Source organism: Seriola aureovittata, chromosome 1 (genome assembly GCF_021018895.1).
Source record: "Seriola aureovittata isolate HTS-2021-v1 ecotype China chromosome 1, ASM2101889v1, whole genome shotgun sequence".
Taxonomy (NCBI): Eukaryota; Metazoa; Chordata; class Actinopteri; order Carangiformes; family Carangidae; genus Seriola; species Seriola aureovittata.
The window spans coordinates 17,548,823-17,568,540 of record NC_079364.1 but is presented as its reverse complement, the minus strand read 5'-3'; the positions used below and the strand labels follow the sequence as shown (position 1 = coordinate 17,568,540).

At 40.8% G+C, this 19,718-nt stretch overlaps 2 protein-coding genes across 2 annotated transcripts; one reads left to right on the top strand and one right to left on the bottom strand.

The window, feature by feature from the left end:
- LOC130171146 (C-type lectin domain family 18 member A-like) lies at window positions 1-9,962 on the bottom strand. Its single transcript, XM_056379010.1, has 12 exons — window positions 9,769-9,962; window positions 8,691-8,782; window positions 5,394-5,627; window positions 5,146-5,243; window positions 4,781-4,902; window positions 3,956-4,063; window positions 3,714-3,806; window positions 3,220-3,326; window positions 2,972-3,101; window positions 2,717-2,813; window positions 2,222-2,313; window positions 1-167 (listed from the first exon to the last, which is right to left on the bottom strand). Exons 1-12 carry the CDS (start codon window positions 9,893-9,895, stop codon window positions 142-144), a joined length of 1,326 nt encoding a protein of 441 aa, XP_056234985.1. The 5' UTR covers window positions 9,896-9,962; the 3' UTR covers window positions 1-141.
- A 2,621-nt stretch (window positions 9,963-12,583) lies between these two features.
- LOC130171186 (fibulin-7-like) lies at window positions 12,584-19,028 on the top strand. Its single transcript, XM_056379056.1, has 8 exons — window positions 12,584-12,710; window positions 14,997-15,156; window positions 15,260-15,430; window positions 15,982-16,107; window positions 16,990-17,187; window positions 17,286-17,423; window positions 17,667-17,802; window positions 18,000-19,028. The coding sequence occupies exons 1-8, from the start codon at window positions 12,642-12,644 to the stop codon at window positions 18,361-18,363; spliced, it is 1,362 nt and encodes a 453-aa protein (XP_056235031.1). The 5' UTR covers window positions 12,584-12,641; the 3' UTR covers window positions 18,364-19,028.
- The last annotated feature ends 690 nt before the right edge of the window (window positions 19,029-19,718 follow it).

Sequence of the window (19,718 nt, the reverse complement as noted above, 5' to 3'; positions counted from 1 at the left end):
AAGTAACATACACAAATTTAATGATAAATGATTTGAATTAAAACATTCAAACAGGTACAGTATATACAGTACATTTAAACTACACCATGTACAATGATTGACTAAAGACACCAACAACGGAGAGGTCCATCCCCCTCCATCCTACCACCGGGCAATGTGCTCTGCAGCTGTGAAACACACACACACACACACACACACACACACACACACACACACACACACACACATACACACACACACAAATTACAGAAACAATACAAAAGTGTACCATGTTGAGTACAAAAGCATTGCAGAAAAAGGAAAAACAGTGAAGCGTCTGAAAAAAAGTTTGGTTTGTGTCATAAATCCCCAGTAATCCGTCAGTTCTACTGCAGACTCCTTTTGATGCATATGCACACACACACGCACACGCACACGCACACACACACACACACACACACACACACACACACACACACTCCCTCTCTCTCTCTCAGACAGTACTCTGGAGCATAGTAAACATAGTGTAGTGTCTCCCTCGGGCTGTGTCACATCCACTTATCATTTTATTACTAATTAACACAACACAGTAATGAAGGTTGGAAATTACTCTGATGGGTAGAGGGCTCTGTGTGCTTATAATCAGCTGAATTTATGCATTTCAGTCTTTGTAGCTTCAGTGAAATGTAGCTTTTGTTTTGAGAAGAAGGGCGAGCTGATGATTAATTGAAGAATATTTTCATAAGATGAGCTTTATTTAATGACCTCTATATCAATGTGGCTAAACTACCACTGATATCATCTGACCCTCAAGCCCTCTCTTGTTTTACACAAACACAAACTACAAGGAGGGGGACATCAAGAGGTCTTCAAAAAGCAGGTTGTAAAAATGTTGTCTTAGCAACACTGACCACATTCAGAGCAGATCGCTCCTTCACCGATGATCAATACCAGATTACACACCAACCACTTGCAAAGACACACTCAAGTGGGCAAAACTAAACATCTGCCACCATCTCATTCCTCACGATCAATATAAGTGGTATGTGCTTCTAAACACTGTGGGTCTTTGTGGAGCTGACGTATATTGATTGCTCAAAGGCCCTTGATGGCGGGCACTGAGTGCCATTGATTTAGACTGAGTGCCATGTTTAAATGTGTGGGCAGGATCACACAGAGATTTCAGTGTTGTGTTCAAATCATTAATGAACACACTGGATTAAGATTTTACACTTCACCCTGCAGTGAAATAGATAATACTATTTGTCAGGACACAGTAGAGCACAGCAGGTGTGGATTTGAATACAAGAGCAAACAGTCATTCAACTACCCAAACAAAAACAAACTGTTGTAAATCTCCATTAAGTGATTTTTTTTTATATTAAATGCTGAATCAAATCTCTCAGTATAATGTGAAGGGATCGCTTGTAGTGCTGAACTGACCGCCCAAGTCTCACAGACTTTAGCCACTTTTAGTTCAGTTTTAGTTTTCTGACCTTCACATGTACTTTATGGCTGACACCCATTGCTCTAAATGGATAAATAAATAAAAGAGTTGGTAGACGAGGCTGCCCCCCATGGCTTGGGGATAAGACACTGACAGTGAACCGCAAAGTCACACAATGGTATAAAAATGTCCAAAATAAAATTACTTAGAAAAAAGAGAAAAGAAAAAGAAGATTCTGAGACAGACACTCTATCAGAATAAGTCTCATCACAAATCTATGATAAGAAAATGGAAGTCAGCTTTTTTGTCCAAAGACAGGGTACCCATATTCCCTGCATTGGATTCTGTTTTAACGGATGGGTGGAGGGCCATGGGTCTTTGAGAGGGACAGATCTGTTTCACCATGAAGCCCAGAGCCTGGTGGCTTTCTGCATGAAAGCAGTTGGTGCTGGACAGATGGTAGGATGCCAGCCTCTGGGGGGAAATACAAGGGGACAAGCCAGTCTCCCTTGCAATTCGACTGTGGACATGCTGCTGCAGGTTGAAGAAATGCCGCCAACCCCAAAGCCAAATGTGTATCGTCTGTTTGGTTTTGTATCGAAATGGCAAGTTGTAACTGTTCAACTTGCTTATATCGAATGTTCCTCACACGACACAGCAACTCAGTGGTTAGCATTACCAACTCTTAGCAGGATTGCACCCGGATCACACTTGGTGGTAAAGTTGTACAAAAAGAGAAATCTCCTTTTCGTCTTACCCACATTTTCATCCACCCTCTCCCAGAAGGAGCCTTACCATGCTGGCAAACATATCTGTTCCGTGTCTTACAGCGCTGGTCGTTCCAGTTGAAAGCACTTGATGCCTGCAGCTCTACACAGTTTCCAAAACTGGACAGAGAGAGAGATGGAATAAATAACTGTGCATGGATAGATAGATAGATAGATAGATAGATAGATAGATAGATAGATAGATAGATAGATAGATAGATAGATAGATAGATAGATAGATAGATAGATAGATAGATAGATAGATAGATAGAGAGACATCTAGTGGTTAGGGTTAAGGTTGCAGGTCAGCCAACATTTCTTTGAAACAACTTTAGTGGATAATCTCAGCTATACTATTTAAGAACTGGATTTTAGGGATGGAAACAAATAAAAGACCAGACTTTCTTTATTATTTACTACAGTAATCTGTAACTCACACATATTGCAGATATAAAACCATTTAAAAATAAAAACCCTTGATGTTCCCACAGAGAACACGTGTGTTAGTAAATGTGTCACCTACCCTTGGTTGTCTGGTTGCCCAAAGGCAAAGCTGCTGAATGTAGGGATCTCTCCGGTGTCCCAGCGAAATGAGTCTTTCAGAGGCTTGTATGTCAGACCTGTGGAGCAAAAACATTGCTGTTGTATCCGTGCAGCATCGGCCATCTGGTAGTACATCTGGCTAAAATGACAGCAGAGTCCGCAAACTAGTTTGGTAGTGCTGTCTAATGTTCGAGAGCATTATGTTATTAAATTTCAGTAAGCTGAAAGATTGTACCAATCCAGAAGTTTCTTGTTTCAAAGTCAACGCTGGTGACCTCGTTGCTTGTCTCTAGCTGACCGAGATAAAACGCCAGGATGTCCTGAACCTTCTGATTGTGGATCTGAGCCAGAATACCTCCTCGTTCCTGACGGTTTAAACAAAGAAAAGGCCACACTGAGAGCACAAAAGAAAGCTTTGATACAATGATTTACATTATGCACTTGTCTCACTCTCTCAGTGGGTAACACACACCTGTCTCTCACCTGACAGTGACTTTTGGCTCCATAGTAGGTGTCAGCTTCTGAAGACACCATGAAACAATCTCCATCTATCATCACATCACAGCTGTGGAAGGGAAATGCTACTTTCTCTGTAGGGACACAAACAGCGCAAAATATCCATTATGGAAATGGTGTTATTACATTCACATATTCAGAGGCTGAAGATATGTATGTAACTGCGCTGCTTGAGATATACCGTAAATGTCATAACCCACTGATGATAAAATGTCTTTTGTGCAACCTTCAACCAGTCAGTACACTGCGTCGTTTTCATCATGTTCTCAACATGTTCTCAACATGTTTTCAACACGTCACTGGATCCATTAAGATAAACAGAGAATGTAGCAGCAACCAGATTCATGTCCTCAGTATGCGTGTCTGTGCACACTTTTGAATTTTGAAGCTACTCTGTTTCTCAGAGGACAAACTGCTGAGCTATATGAAGCACGTACTGTACTAAAGCACACTGCACTTACCTGCACACTCAGCACCGCCATAGCCGACATCACACAGGCAGGAACATTCTTCTTCTTTGAAACGACCGTGTACACACTGAATACTGCACCGTACTGAAAAACAGACAGTGGTACTGCAAATTCTGTCTTTCTACTTTGAATATTAAAATACTTAAATATAGAAAAAAAATCCATTTAACTAAGTTTGATACCAATATGTCTACTATCTTGTTACAACTACTCATGATGTTGATGTCTGGTACCCTGGCAGAAGCGTCCGGTGAAGCCCGTGTCACACATGCACTTGCAGGATGAGATGTTAAGACGGCCGTGCTGACCACAGGTCATACGGCATGGATTCCTTGGAATCTCTGATTTAAAAAAAATGTGCATGCACAACCAGCAAACACACACACACACACACACACACACACACACACACACACACACACACACACACACACACACACACAAACATGTATGTTTCAAAATGAACATCTGGAATCACAAATGTCTGATAATTTTACCCAAATCAGCTGTCAACGTAACTGCAGTAACAACTGTTACTCAAGACATGTTACTCAATGACATATGCAGGAAACTGTCGAACACTCAAAATACTTTATTGCAACTGACTGGAAAAACCGGCATAGAAAATAATGTGTGGGAACAATGAAAAATAGTTCACAACCAGAAATGTTTCATGTGCATATCTGCAATCTTTGTGAAAGTGGACTTAATTTGCATTGCTGACAATAATGTCAATGACATTGAGGGCAGATAGACAAAAATGACCTTGAAGAACACATTGGACAGCTCTACAGTAGTAGTCATAGCAGCAGAAAGTTGAAATTTCCAATTATGTCCTTCAAAAACAGCATGGCAATGACCTGCATTTATGTTTTAAGGTTTTATGTTTAATCCTTGTGGAATTCATTTGGTATCAAAAACCTCACTGCGGTAGTCATTGGATATTGTGAATGTCCAATGACAGCAAAATTAGCTTCTGCAGCAACCTACACACACACATATATATATATATATATATATATATATTTATAATAATACATACATATATGTTGTCTTACCACACAATCCACCTACATGATCCCACAGTCTAAAGCAGCCAGACATGGAAGAGGTGCAGAGAGAGCAGCACAGCCCCGACTTGTAGGGAATCACCAGTCGACCATTCACCTCCCAGTTACCTCTGCAGCGACACAAATGTATACTGCAAATGCTACATACTACACACATACTAAGAGACACACAATCTGCTCTGGAGTACATCCAATCTTAATGTTGAAAGTAACGAATAAAATCTCCATACAGGACAGGACATAATAATTGTGAGCTCTTTGTATTTTGTTTAAAACTGAGATTTGCTCAAACTATGCTGTTCTCAGATGGATTTAATGTTTTCATTTTTATGGAAAAGGTGTGTAATTGTTACCCTGGGTAATATGCACAGACAAAAATCTCCCGGAGGTCTCCTTCTCTCAGACACAGCTGGCTGGAACAGCCCACATGACTCGAAGTGGCCCACACAAGCTACACAACAACAGAGGGATTAGACACACTACATCAGCACTTTTAAAGGAAAAAAACATGCATCTGAATGTCTGTGAAGTGAGGTGTGTGGTAAATGCAAGACTCCGCATAAACATGCTGTACGTACAGTTGGTATCTGCTTGTGAATACCTGTGTGTAGTGTTGGCAACTGGCGTTCTCTCTACATTGCCCACTTAAGTAGAGAAAATCCTTTCCCTCCTCAAACCAGGAGTCGATGATGTCAGAAAATGAAGCGACACCATGAACAGAAAGATGTGTGTTCCAGCCAATGTGACTGGAGGTTGAGGAGTGCTGAGGGGAGGGGTCTGTGTGACAGGATTCTGCCCTCTCCTTTGCAAGTAAGGCCAACTTCTCATCCCACTCCTAGGGATAAAGACAAAAGTAGGATTTAGTATTATTGCTACATATCTTTCCATTTTGTTCTGCATAGTTAAGCCTTTTTTTTAGCAGTATCTTACATGCACACAGGAGAAGACTATCCCTAACCAGCGCACCTATCAGCAGAAGCTAATACAAGAATTATTGCATTGTATTTGTGTTTTTCAGCAGATGTTTAAGGTTTTTCTTCTTATCTGTGTTTTGGGTCAACCGTGTAACAGCAGATCTGTTCGAGGAAATCAATGGATTTTAGCTCTTCTCCTGTAGTTTCCAATGTGCAGGTCCAACAAACCCCCATCTGTTTATCTCAGATTATCTAACATGCAGTTTTCTTTATTTTGCAAACTGATAAATATGAAGGAAGTAATTATATCAATAATTAGCAACGGGAAATTTTCATCCTTTGTAATATCTCTAATAAAGGTCATATTGTAGTTTGAAGAATGTGATTAAGGCTGGATGAAAGACACTCTTTAGCTTGAAGGTCATTCCTAATAGTGCATGAGTGATTTTCTTTACCCCTTTAATCTTTTTCAGGGGTTGGAGCCAGCCGTAGCCTACAGTGGGCAACAGGCAGAGAGACATCTTGGGCAAGCTGCCAGTCTGCGACAGTGCCAACAAACACAGACTGACACTCATTGCATGCTGCACTGGTATAAACACTTTACTAAGTGACACTTTTTCCAACAGCCAACTGGTTTCCACACAAACTTTCCACTACCACTCTGCCATATTTGCTGTCGTACGGACATCATCGCAGTTACTTCTTTTACTATTAAGAAGGACAGCAACACAACGTGCACAAAGTTAAGCTTTAAATCATTAAAATTAATGAATGACTGTTGGAGGAATGATGGATTATTGTCTTTGCATTTGTATTAGTATTAGTATTAGTGAAAGGACAGTCCACCAATCTGACACCTGAAGGTCAGTTTACCTGTCATCAGAGTGGTAATGCTGTCTGTAGCTGTGGAGGGGCGTTTCTAAAGTTTGAGAAAATAACCCCGGTGATGTCATCAGGGTTATCTGTCTGGTTTAGACACCAACAAGTTATAACAGAAAGCCTGTGTTACAAATGTGTTTAAAAAAAAAAAGTGGACATTTACCAGTCAGGGAGGAGCAAATGAAATGTTATTTCCCATAATACTATTTTACCTTCATTCATGGCTTCATCCATAACTGCTATATTGTTGTACTGTTTATTAGTTAATAATTAATGAAGCTCCATATTTTGCTGTGAAACTGCAGATCTACTTTTTTCTCAGTGCTGGGAGCTTGGGGAAATTCTGAGAGAGATTAATAATACGATAAAATCTCCCAATCAGAGGTCGTGATTTACATATCAAAGTAAACACTCTTTTAATTTCTGCCTGTGAGAGTGATGGTGTGACCTCATAATACTTCTTAGCCTCAAGAGCTCAACGATAACCTGCAGACAGGGCATTTGGGTGAGAAAAGGAGGAGCATCATTTATTCCTAAAATATTACTATCTTATCTCACCCTTAAAGCAAAGCCTAAAGCACTATATTATAATCACTTCAACACAATCTCACCACAATGCTTACTGGTTCGTTTCTGCGTGAAGAAAAAAAAATAAAAACCTTATTCTGATACACACAAACACAGCCGAAGCCTTGAGCCATTTAACTTTTATCAGCAAAGCTCTTTAATATGCCTCTTCAGCTCGGCAAAGCCTCCTCTGAGGGTTTTCACAGGGAAATTACCTGTAATACCACAGCTGTGAATGCAGAATGATTATCCACATCCCCTTTTTCTCATTACTGCCTTATCAGTTGAGAACAGTTCTCCGAGGCTGAAGAGCAGTCGAAGAAAGGGGCTCGGTCTGTGCAGGTGGCTTTGAGGATGTAATCTATGACAAAGTGACAGTTTTCCCTGGTAAAAATCTCATATTAGGCCCTGAGGATATCTAGTGCATTGTGAGTTTCATAATCCATCATTACGTCTTGGTCATAATCACACGGAGACAGGACAGTTGTGCAGATAAGTAGTACTGTACGGAGAAGCAATAGATGGAATAAGATACTGAGAGGATTTAGCTGGGCTGTTTTGCAGAAAATGGGATTAGAAAAACCTGAGACACAAATTAATATTGAGAATTTCTGCACATTCAGCAACACCTCACCATGACCCTCCGACCAGTTACGTCACACTGTCAAATTGTATGACTGGTATTTTTTATGTACAGTATTTTAACTATGTATGTTGATCGTCAGTATTAACAGACTAACAAGGGAAAAATGCTGCTTATTTTTATCCTTATTCAACCCTCACAAGACTCTATGCACGGCTAATTGATTTTGGCTCAATTCTATCTGTCCACACTATCACTCCGCCTGCAGCAGAGCAGAACAAATGGTGCACTAACACTACTATCAGGCTGTTGAGACAATCAGCACCACTGAGAAGACAGCTCGGCTAAAAGCTTTTGTTGTCCATGCCTTTCTTTAGTGATTTCACTTTTGAAAAAGAAATAATTTTTGGTTAAATAACTATGGCTGCATTACAGCTGCATTTGCCTGTGACTGAGCTGCTGTAGTAGCTACCTGTTGTTAGTTAGTTTGAGAGAAAGTAAAAATAGAGCTCTGAACCAACTATTGTTCTCTAAGAACTGTTGACGGCTTCAACAGGGTTTTACATCTTTACACAACACACCTCTGAGCGTTACTGACAGCATCATTTTCATTACTGTTTTTCTCTGGGTTTCTGTACAGGCAAGGCTTGCAACTTCAAGCTTGTTTAAATGCACGGGCATATTTTTTAAGTTTGCAACATGTGGATGAATATCTTCCTCTACTGGAGGGAGAGAACGTCTGTAGTAGAGAGCCAGTAATTCTTACAAAGAGGCAAATGTGAGCTGCATTGTGAGTATCAGCTGTGTGGACAGTGCACCACCTCCAGTTTTTAACAAGAGCGCCGACTACTGTCAACAAATGGACCATGTTAAACTTAAACTCACATTTAGGTGACAGCATTCACACCATTCAAACACACACACACAGAAGAAAAAGACAATAGGTGCCACAAACCATTTTTTGCATGTTAGCTGCCATGGGTTTGACCCGGCTGCGCAGTCTATTGTGCTGGGCAACAATCTGCGAGTGCTCCTTCACCCTGAGCCCTAGAAGAAAACAGAGACACTCATTTACTATACCTCTGCTGCCGTCGCCATGGCAACTGAATGCAAATGTGTTGGCGGGATGTTTGAGTATATGTCACAGAATGTGTGTGTGTGTGTGTGAGACTGAAGCACCAGCTGATTCAGTCTGTCACAGTTTCCCTCACATTTCAACTCCAAGGTCATTTAAGTTAAACACAGAATTCAGAATAAAAGTAAAAATGATATTTTTACCAAGATGGCATGTAGCCTACCGAGTGAAAAAGCATCCCCTAGAAACAGATTTAAAATCTGCACACCATTATAAAAACTCAGGATACTTTAGGCCTGTATGACAACCTTTCCTTTTCAATCTTGAAAGCAACCGCAAATAAATTCCACATTACATTAATATGTAAGCCACAATTATATTGGGCCTGAAATCCATATTGTGGATAAATAACACAATACACTTGGTCTGTTTGGAATCACGTTAAATTATTCTACCCCTCACAGTTACTCATTACATCTGAACACATTTCAGGAAAAAGTTTTAAAAAATTCAGCTCCCCTAGTGATGAGTTAATAATTTTGCCATGTGTTTTGCAAAAATACCATCAAAATGGTAATTTGTTAAGCTCATGCCACACTTCTGTAGTACAGCAGGCAGTGACAGGAATTCTGGGCTGGTGGTGCTTTGCCACATGGATTTGGACAGCTAAGAAAGCCCACTTGAGGCTGCAGCTTAAAGGATTGCCACCTGATTGCCAAAATAAAGATAAAATACTCCAATATATATATATATATATATAAAAAAAACAACAACATTCCTTTATGTTTCCCAGTCCACTCAGAGCATTGTGTTCTGTCAGGCTATAGGCTACAAACTGAATTTACATCCGGAAATCTCTAACAACTTTAAACTGTGTGTGAATTGATGAAGTTCATCCTGCACTACAAGTTTTAGTATTGACCCTCGTGGCCACCTGTCTCGGTTGAGATGTGTTTACCGGTGGTGGAAGGGGACTTCTGGAGGTCCGGTGTGTCTGCGATCATCCGGTTCGCGTTGATAGACGGGGACAGCAGAGACAAAACGACCAACAGATCCAAACTCCGGAGAGCTGTTACAGACCCCATGGTGAATTCCTGAAGTGTCTCAACCACAGCGACAGCGGCCACTTGCTCACTATGCTGCCTCCCTGCTCCCCGCCCCTCCCCTCCCTCTCTTCTCCTCAGCGGCTGAGCAGCAGCACGAGGCACATGTCTCTGTTTCACTGTACTTAAAAGGACTGTAGACTCAAAGTAATCTATACTAAAAAAAAATAAAAAAATAAAAATTTAAAAATAAAACTAAAATAAGACAGCTAATTGCAGACGTGGGTGCAAACAGGTTGAACAGACGCTCATCATCCACAACCAAACAAAGCACATTATAAAAAGTTCAGATTTGTGCTCAACTACAAGAACAAAAACATCTTTGGAAACGTCACTGAATCAAAGAAACTTTCTCATAGCTCTTTATGCTTTTCTTAACTCACTTTCGTTTCTGAATACCAGAAGTAAAAATCTTCCAGGCCTATTCAAAATGTAGCTAAGCTATGTGTGTGTGTCAGTGTAGCTCCTATTCCAGTTTTACATCAATATAGGTATTATATCTTTTGGTTATTATTACTAATATAGTAATATCATTGTTGATGTTATACCTGGTCAAGGTGAGGCTAATCGTAACTCCTTTTTTCTTTCTTTCTTTTTTTTTTTAACTGTTGGGTAGTTTCATCCAACAAGTCATCATGGTTTATAAGACAAAGATGTAAAGTCTTTATATGCTTTATCTGCATCTGTTAAATACAAATAATGGAATAGCACAGAGCTGTACCCATAAATACTCGCTGCTTACTTTCCACCTCTAACAGCAGGTGTTTTACTAGTGCCAGTCAGTCACTGGGAACAAAAGCATATACTAATCATCTCTATTATCTTAGAGACAAAAAGAGAGGTTTACTCTGATGCATGGTTGAGCATGAGCATTCATCATTGTTAAATGAGGGGAAGTTGTTTTGAGGGACTGATCATTCAGGTGACTCACCAGAGATAAAGCTTTATTACCGAGCCGAGGACAGACTGAGGTGTAGGTCCTTTTCATTTTAAGCTAAATGTGTTTGTGGTGTTTTTATCACATATTAAAGAGTAGCAGAACATGATGTGGCACAACTTAAAGTTGTGCTAAATGATCAGATAGGTCTGGAAAGGGACAGCATGGAGCTGTCTGGGTGTCTGTTTAGACTCGGTGTGGGAAGCATGAATCATGATCTGCACATTGTGGGATGATTCAGTGTCTGAAGATGACTGCTGTGCGACACAATAGACATGCACTCATTTCTCTCCCCTGTGGTCTGAATGTATTTTGCACCGAGGACTCAGTCCTCAGTCTGACCGGTTATTTCTTATCTCTTTGATTTTGCTGCATCAGTAAAGGACTGTGTGACCCTGCTGAGGCAAATGGCAGCTGTGCACACAGTCTGTTCTGGGTTCAGTCAGACAGGGCCACCCACTACCATGATTTCTCAGGTAAATCCAAATCCAGCTCTTTGCTGCTTGAGCTCAGAAGCAGCTTCGCCTGTCATGACTCTTTGAACAACAGGAGTGTTAGAAGATCACACCGAGGACAAAAGTCCATGTGCTCGATAGATATTTTTACAGCAGCATAGTTAAGTTTCAAACTCATACTTAGACACATTTTATCTAAATGATAATATTTTTATTATATTTCACTGCATAACTCAGCTATGATGTGTCAACTGTGAAAAGTGCTGAGTTCAAAAACAGCTATAGTTTCCTCTTTTGATTTGGTGGTGTTATAAGGTTGGGAAAAAAATCTGGGAATTAGTGTTTTTACAGCTGTTAATCCCCATTGTTGGTAATATGAAGGGAAAAAATGACCACTGTTATATAATAGTTATGTCAGGTATGGCCCTTTGTGAGTGACCCAAGAGTAATTTGTGTTATTTTGTTCAGTCCAAGTAATGTACAGTGCAGGGATGCATGTATGCATATATTCCTGTAGAGGGCACAGCTTCTCTGCAGATTCTGTCCATCACTGGCAATGAACTGTCTGTCCATCACTGGTGCAAATGCAGCACTCTGATTTCAAGTTGAGTTGACAAATCAGTCATTTAAATGGCTTTGTAATGTTTAAAAAAAGTTGTGTGTGAATATATCAGTAACTTTTCCAGCATATACTGTAAATTAGAAGATTTATGTGTCGCTCATCTATATATATTTCATTATATTGTCTGGTGATCGTTATTACTCCCTTAAACAAGCAGCATCAGAAAATAACAAAACAAATAACAAAACAAACAACAAATGAAAACATAACAATTCTTTTGTCTTAAAAGACCAACCTGTCAAACAGCCAGAGCAGATTCAAATCCTAAGTTTTGAATTTCTTTTTGATTTTTTTTGCATTTTGCAAGAAACACAAAGTGTCCAGAGTGCTATATGTGTGTGTGTCCTTCAGACAGACTATTATCTCATGCTGTTTTATGATATTGATCCAGAGAAATTCAGTTTTCTTCCACTTCTCAGTAAACAAGATATAAACTAAGCTGCTTTGACTTGAGAGGAAGTGTGCTCCAAATTAAGTAAAGCTATAATAATGTGGTCACAGTGTCCTTCCCTGATTGGCTCCTGAAGATTAAACCCAGAATTCCGCAGCAATTCGCTGCAGCAGCTTTTCCACAGCCAACTGTGGTTTTTTTCTCTCACCTGGAGTCCCTGCACTCACTGAGGGCTGCCCACTCAAAGTTCACACTGTCTGCAACTCTTAACACATTTGAGGACTGACCATCGACTGCGCAGTGGATCAGTATATAGCGGAAACATGTTTGTGTCGGCTGCAGTTGTCATCACCTTAATGTGTTCCTGTTCATTCCGTCCTATTTTTGGACAGGTAAGTGCAACACAATGTCCTTGGCTAATGAGCGGATGAATGAATGAGAGTCACAGTAGGATACCTTGACTTGACTGACATCATTTCAGAAAGCTAAGGCCTTGACACACTCATAAAGACAGCTCTATTTTATCTTTTGAATTGATTCATGGGTTACAGAACTGTGATGCATGGTTCAAAAAGTATTTGAAAATGTGAATAATCTCCCTCTCCTCTGAAGTACACAACAGGTTCTACTGTGAATGTCTTTGCTTAGCAACACAGTGAAAAAATTTTGATAGACAAAACCTTGAGTCACCCTCACATTGCGCACAAGCTTCAGGAACCAGATCTACTATATTAATACATTCAGCACATCTCTGCTGTGCTTTACTGCAAATCTTCTGAAAATCTTTGTTTGGTTTTTGTCATGCATCTCTGTGTCTGTGTCTGTGTCTGTGTCTGTGTCTGTGTCTGTGCATGTGCATGTGTGTATTTGTTGATGCGTTACTCAGAGATGGGCAACATAAAAGTTAGTAAGAGTGACAGTGTGATGGTTTAGGCCTTTATATGTATGTTGATGTGTGAGAGTATAAGTGTATGTTGTTCAAAGTTGCATGTAGTTGTTTCAGAATTGTTGAACATTAACAACAAGTCTTGGTTAGATTTAGTAGAACTGTACTGTAATCTTGAGCTCCCATGCTGCATGCCTCCTACACACTATGGTAACATCACCCAGTTAACATGAAGCCATGTAAAATGTCGCCGAGCACAGGTAGAAAGAGGTCTTTGACAACTACACTATAAACACCAGCTACCACCCCCACCCCACCCCACCCCCAGACTGACTGAAGTCTCTCCAAACCCGAGTTTGGTCCAAATCAGAAAGGTGTTTTCAACAAATATTGACTCTTGTTACATAACTCCTGCTGGAAGAAAACACTAATTGGTTGTCTGAAAACATGTATGAGAGGACAGGACAGAATGACGCTGTTGAATGAAAGAGAGTAATGAGGGAGAGGACGTGGGTAGAAAACAAGTCGCTGCCACTCCTCTCAGCCAATAGAAAGTGGGGGTTGTAACACAGGTGATGTTTATGCTGAGGGCGTTTCTACCCGACTGACTGACCCCGAAACACTAAATTTACCACATCATATAGAGCAAGTGATTACCTGTAATGCAAGCTAAATAACTTTTGCTGATATTGCCCTCTTTCCTAAAATGACACATGGCAGTTACATAACCTTATATATATATATTGCAAGAATAGTATACTGGTTACTTTCAGAGTCTGTTTTTGTGTTTATGACTGAGTTACAGTATCTAGTTTTGAGAGAAGGAGGTTCCTGCTTGCAAATGTACTTACAGTGGGAAAACATACTCAGATCCTACTGCATTTACTCCCTCATATAACAGCCCAGCCTCTGTGCTGCACGGGTCTCCAAGTGCACTTTCTCAGCACACTTTCATTCACTGACTCTGTTTTGGTTACAACTAAGATTTCATTTTGAAATGTGCTTCTTAATTAAAGCGTCTACTTGCATAATCGAGTAATGAGTATACAGTAGGTGTGGTGAACCAATAGGGAGATTAGCATTTGGTATCCATGCATTATGGGCACAGAAAGCACATGGACGTGTAATTTATGTGAAGTAATCTTGTGGCTGAGAACTGAAATTTCAGTCCCAGACAGAATCATAAAAGTGCAGCACAATGATTCAGTGATAAAAAGGCGAATGTGTGGTTAACATAAGAAACCTTTTTTGTGGTGCGAGTACATTTCTATACGTTGTAAAGATTCTTTGGTTGTAAAAAAAAAAAAATCTTTAGCATCACTTTGAGTCTCATGACTGAACAGAAAGTTAGTTTAGCCCCAGCTAATACATCAATGACATCTCTGACACTTGTGGTCTCTTTTTCATGTTGACAAATATCTATTTTTAACTTAGATGAGCCAGAGGAGAAGCTCTTCTATATTCATAAATTCAGCAAAAACAGCATTCCTTTTTAAAAAAAAAAACTTATAACAACTTTTAAAGCAAAACAGTGCTCTGTAGCTTTCAACATCCACGTGGTAACACTATGCATAGGGCAGTACACGCTTAAACGCTCGTAAAGCTTTAGAAGGAAGTAGTGTTGACAGAGGTCACGCTCTTCTCATATCTACAATTTTGGATTAAAACAACTTATAATTACTTGGCTACACTTTTATTTGCACCATTGTAGCAAAGAATAAAAATTATTTCTTTCATAATCTCTTGTCAGTGGATTCATGTAAAATGAGTCACCGTCTCTGTTTTGTTCCAGGACTGTCCTAGCAGGCAGGAAATACAGGGCTCTCTGAAGCAGGTCCAGAAGCTGCTCTCAGCCCATGAGGCCTCCTACATGCAGAGTCTACGCAACCTGAAGAAGAAAATAAACTTATTGCAGAGCAACGCAGGGAAGCAGCTGACGAAAGCCATCAACAGTGAGCAAAACATCCTGATATATTAAAATGTTAAAATGCCTGTTATTCTTCTTCTTCTTCTTCTTTAATTTTCTTTTTAAATCACTTTCTGCTTTTCCAACAGACACATGCACAAAACTGGACGCACCGATCAACGGAAGAAAACTTGGGAAGTCACACAGCGTGAGCCATGAGGTTCACTTTCTGTGTGACCCTGGCTATGAACTGGTTGGATCAGAGAGCAGGGTTTGTCAGGAAAGCCTGACCTGGAGCGGCCAGCAGCCCACCTGCCGAGGTGAGAGACCGGCACTGATCCTCTGCTACCTGTCCTTGCTGGGATCATCACCTTCTCCGCTGTCTCCTCATCCTCTTCCCACCAATGTCTCTCTCCTCTTCTTCACCCTGACCGTCTCTTATCATGTTATCTAACCCACTGATCAATTTTACAACGCTGTCATCGTCCTCTTTGTAACCTCCCCCTCTACTGCTCTCTATTGCTGTTCCTCTTTTTGTGCATATGTTTCATATGTGAAGCATGATCACATTTCGCCTTTATGTACTTTGGTCATTGTCCAGAGAGCTTATTGAATGCTGAGACATGCGATATTCCAACCTCAGTGTCCTCTGACAGCTTGTGAACTTTGAGATATCGACTCAAAGGGCTGTTTTATCTAGCAAGGCTTCCCCTGTAGCTGCACCTGTTGTGAGCTCATCTGCTCCGCCTTTTTCTCATTCTCTCTCTCTACCACATACATATGCCATGATGTCAACCGATATTTGGTTGCATGTTCGAACATAGCGCTGGAGTTTCCTCGTTTAACCATTCCTGTCTGTCTTTTCCCTCAGACATCAATGAGTGTGCGTCCTCTCCGTGCCTGAATGGCGGGACGTGTGTGGATGAGGTGAACCAGTTCTCCTGTGTCTGTGCCAAAGGCTGGGCTGGAGCTACCTGTCAGAGCCCTCTGCCAACATGTAGGAATGACATACCCAGACCACACACTGCCTGATGGAGATATAGTTTTACTTAACCATCTTACTGTTGTTCACATTTAGATAACGACTAACACTTCATGCACCTTAGCCTGCTCAAAAAGTTACTGCATATTTGATATTATAGGACTATATTTAAGACAACACTTTTCTTCAGAGCATATTTTTTTAGGCTGGTATCCAAATCCTCCCAGCCTGTTAAAGGAGATTACATTGGCCAGTGTTTTGGTTAGCCAGTACAAGCCAGTGCTACATACCGCAGTGTGGGTTTTATTGAATTCCAGCCTGAAGTCTAAGACAGTCCTGGTTGAGTGGCAGCGGTCTGCTCCCTGATGTGGCTGGTGGAGTTAATGTACAAACAGTGACTGTGAATCTCTGGAGCCCACATAGTTTAGTTTTTCTCTATTTATTTAACATTTCCATGCAAATATGCAATTTGTTACTGTAGGTCTGGCTTTATTTACCTTTTTTTGGGCAACCAACCGTCCATCATGTCACATTCATGACTATAGACCCACTCTGTCTAATGATACCTAACGAATGGTAGTATCTGAGAAGTTTCAAAGCTCTGCAGTCATGGGTGCATGGTGAAAAATCAGCAGAAAAAAGTTCTGATATTGCCAAATAATAATATGGCGAAGAGTCAGTTTTACATAAACATTTCTAATAAAATTTGGTTTGTAAAGAATTTTGACAAGTTGACAGTTCAGGACATTTTACAGTTGAAAAACTTTTCAGTGCTCACTCAATGTCCATTAATGAGCAGGGTAGATACAGACCTATCGCTCTAAAGATATTACAGGAGGGGATGAAAACAGCCTACACGACTGCTTACTTCTCCTCTTTCCTGTCTTTCCCTTTCAGTCTTTGTTACCATGACAAACACCTCCGCAGCCACCACCGCTGCTGCTGGTGCTGCTGCTGCTGCTGCTTCTACTTTGCCAGCTGCCACCACTGGGCCCTTTGTTCGTCCATCACGTTGCACTATAGTGCAGGGAACCACCCACTGCACCTGTGAGCCAGGGTACACCATCTCTGGCAGGGACACCAATACCTGCACTGGTGCGACTAATACTTGCCCTGTAACTAAAATATATACACATTTGTGTTTTCATATAGGATGCTAACTGTGTGTGTGTGTGTTGTGTTGTCCACTTCAGATATAGATGAATGCGAGCTGTTCCATAATGGCCAGGCTGGGAAACTGTGTTTACATACTTGTGTCAACACCCCTGGAGGTTACCGCTGCTCCTGTCCTGTTGGATACAATGTGACCCGCGATGGACGCAGCTGTAAAGGTGCACTCATGTTTTTACTTGTCTGCATTTTGTTTTGCAATCACTTTGAATTTACTCAATTTCAGAAATCTGCTATCAGCATTACATCAAGTATTCCCAAGAAAGCTTCTGCATAGTGAATGTTGCTGATAAAACATCAAAAACGACCCTTTCACAAAAAATTACTCACACAGTGTGAATGATATTCCAACTAATATTTCTGTTTAAATAAATGTCTCACTGTGTTGATGTTTTTTTTCACAGACATTGATGAGTGTGCAACCAGACAAAACAACTGCACAAAGGACCAGATGTGCATTAATACATACGGTGGTTTCCAGTGTGTCCGTGTGGACTGCCCCAAAATCCCTAGTGCAACATATGTCAAGACGTCACCTATGTGAGCATTATCCTCAGTCATGAATTTCTTATATCCAGTTCACTCCACATTGTACAATAAATGTGATTTCCATTTGAAATGCACAGTAACAAGTAGATATTGGGACCAAGTCTTAGACCAAATAAAAACTAATTTGATTCCAAAGTTTTAACACAACTACATCTTCCTCAGTTTTCATTTGTTCTTCTTTTTTCCAGGCGTTGTGAACGTAACCCCTGTCCTGTGGACAACAAGGCGTGTTCTCAGGCCCCAAATTCCTTTTCCTACCATTACTTGGCTGTTGTGTCCAACCTGTCAGCTCCCCGTGTCATGTTCAGGGTCTCAGCATTGCGTCCAATGGGTGACACGCTCCGCTTCTCCCTGCTGGGGGGAAGGCAAGCTCGGCGCCACTTCACAGTCCAGCGTTCAGACCGTCTGACAGGTCAGCTGATGCTGGTGAGCCCGGTGCAGGGCCCTGCCACTCTGGAGGCAGAAGTAGAGATGAGCGAGCTGGAGAAACGCGTCCAGCTGGGGAGGTACATCACCAAGATCACCATGTTTGTTTCCCAGTATGAGTTCTAGAGAGAGGATGAACACGTTCACGAAGGATGAACGTGGAAACTCTCTTAGAGCACAAAGGCCAAACAAAAGTCTGTTGTGCTTGGATTTAGCTATAAGGACAAAGTCACGGATATGTGATAATCTGATGTATTGTGGTGGCCATCTTTAAAGTCACCTGTACTGTTGCAAAAGGAGCTGCTGCCACCAGATCTCAACTGTAGTAAAGTAAGCATAACATCGTGGCAGAGCAACACATGTCGTGCACAGCTGCATGCAATAAAGGTTTTAGAATACAGGTTCTTCAGGGGCATTGGTAATAAGCTAAAGGAATGCGTATTGAGTATGTTCAGGTGGCTTAAGTATAAGAACATGAGTTTTGTATGGATTACCTAAAACGTATTTATTGCAGAAAGATAGAAATGAGTGTAGGAGATATAAAAGGGGAATGGCACGATGCAGCAAACAATAAACCAGCATTCAGCTAAAGGACACTTGTAACAAGCTGAACCAGAACGTCCACCAAGAAAGTGCTATTTTTGTAAAATGATGGTCCGGCCATGTTGACATATATATATATTATGTATAGTGGACAGGTAATCATGATGTGTGAAGACTTTGTAATCCTTTCTACTATCATGTATTATTTATATTCTGTTTTCAGTAAATTTTCCAGTGCAATCATTAAAACACCCTGTAAACCATAAAAAAAAAAAAACATTGGTCTCCTTTTTTTCGCTAATGCAGAAATTTTTTTATTTTTTTTTAATTGGTTTGGTACAATTTGAATGTTTACATTTTATGCTCTTCCCACTGAAATATGCTGTAAGAGCAGTCAGATATGTATAAGCAGTGATATATGTGATCTGTGCTTGTTTGAGAAACACTTCAGCTCTTGCAGTACAGAGCAGTGCTGTTCAGCAGACAGGCAGCCAAAGACATGGCTGCTGAAAAGAGCCACTGTGTTCCTACAGTGCATGAATAACTTTAACTTTGAAATTTGCAAGCAAGTGACGTATGTGTGATCATTTTCCTTTCACAGGGAAGGTGTGTATGTGGAAGAATTGTGAAGTTTCAGAGAAGTGTGATGAAATGTGTCACCTCTGTGCTGCACCAGCCGCCTATCTGCTCCTCGGTAAAGTGAAGGTTCACTGGAGACAAACAGGATGTCTCCAGTTGCAGAGGGGGCTCTGGCTGAGACTCGCCGACGACACCACCGAGGGGGCGGGGGAGATTTAGACACGGGGTCCTAAAACAAGACTGCACGCTGAGTGAAGAAAAAAAGATGCATAGAGATAGGGAGGCAGAGTGATGGCTGAATAGAGAAGGCTGAATAGAAGACGATTCAGGCGAGCCAGTCAGTCACTGGCGGAGGGGTG

Bases quoted from the DNA above. Each gene is read 5' to 3' on its own strand.
- LOC130171146 (XM_056379010.1), bottom strand. From the start codon at position 9,895: ATGGGGTCTGTAACAGCTCTCCGGAGTTTGGATCTGTTGGTCGTTTTG. The intron at 8,783-9,768 runs GTAAACACATCT...GTTTTCTTCTAG, and splicing joins GAAGTCCCCTTCCACCACCG to GGCTCAGGGTGAAGGAGCAC. The intron at 3,807-3,955 runs GTACCAGACATC...TCTGTTTTTCAG, and splicing joins CACCGGACGCTTCTGCCAGG to TACGGTGCAGTATTCAGTGT.
- LOC130171186 (XM_056379056.1), top strand. From the start codon at position 12,642: ATGTTTGTGTCGGCTGCAGTTGTCATCACCTTAATGTGTTCCTGTTCA. The intron at 15,157-15,259 runs GTGAGCAAAACA...CTTTTCCAACAG, and splicing joins GCTGACGAAAGCCATCAACA to ACACATGCACAAAACTGGAC. The intron at 17,424-17,666 runs GTGCACTCATGT...TTTTTTTCACAG, and splicing joins CGATGGACGCAGCTGTAAAG to ACATTGATGAGTGTGCAACC.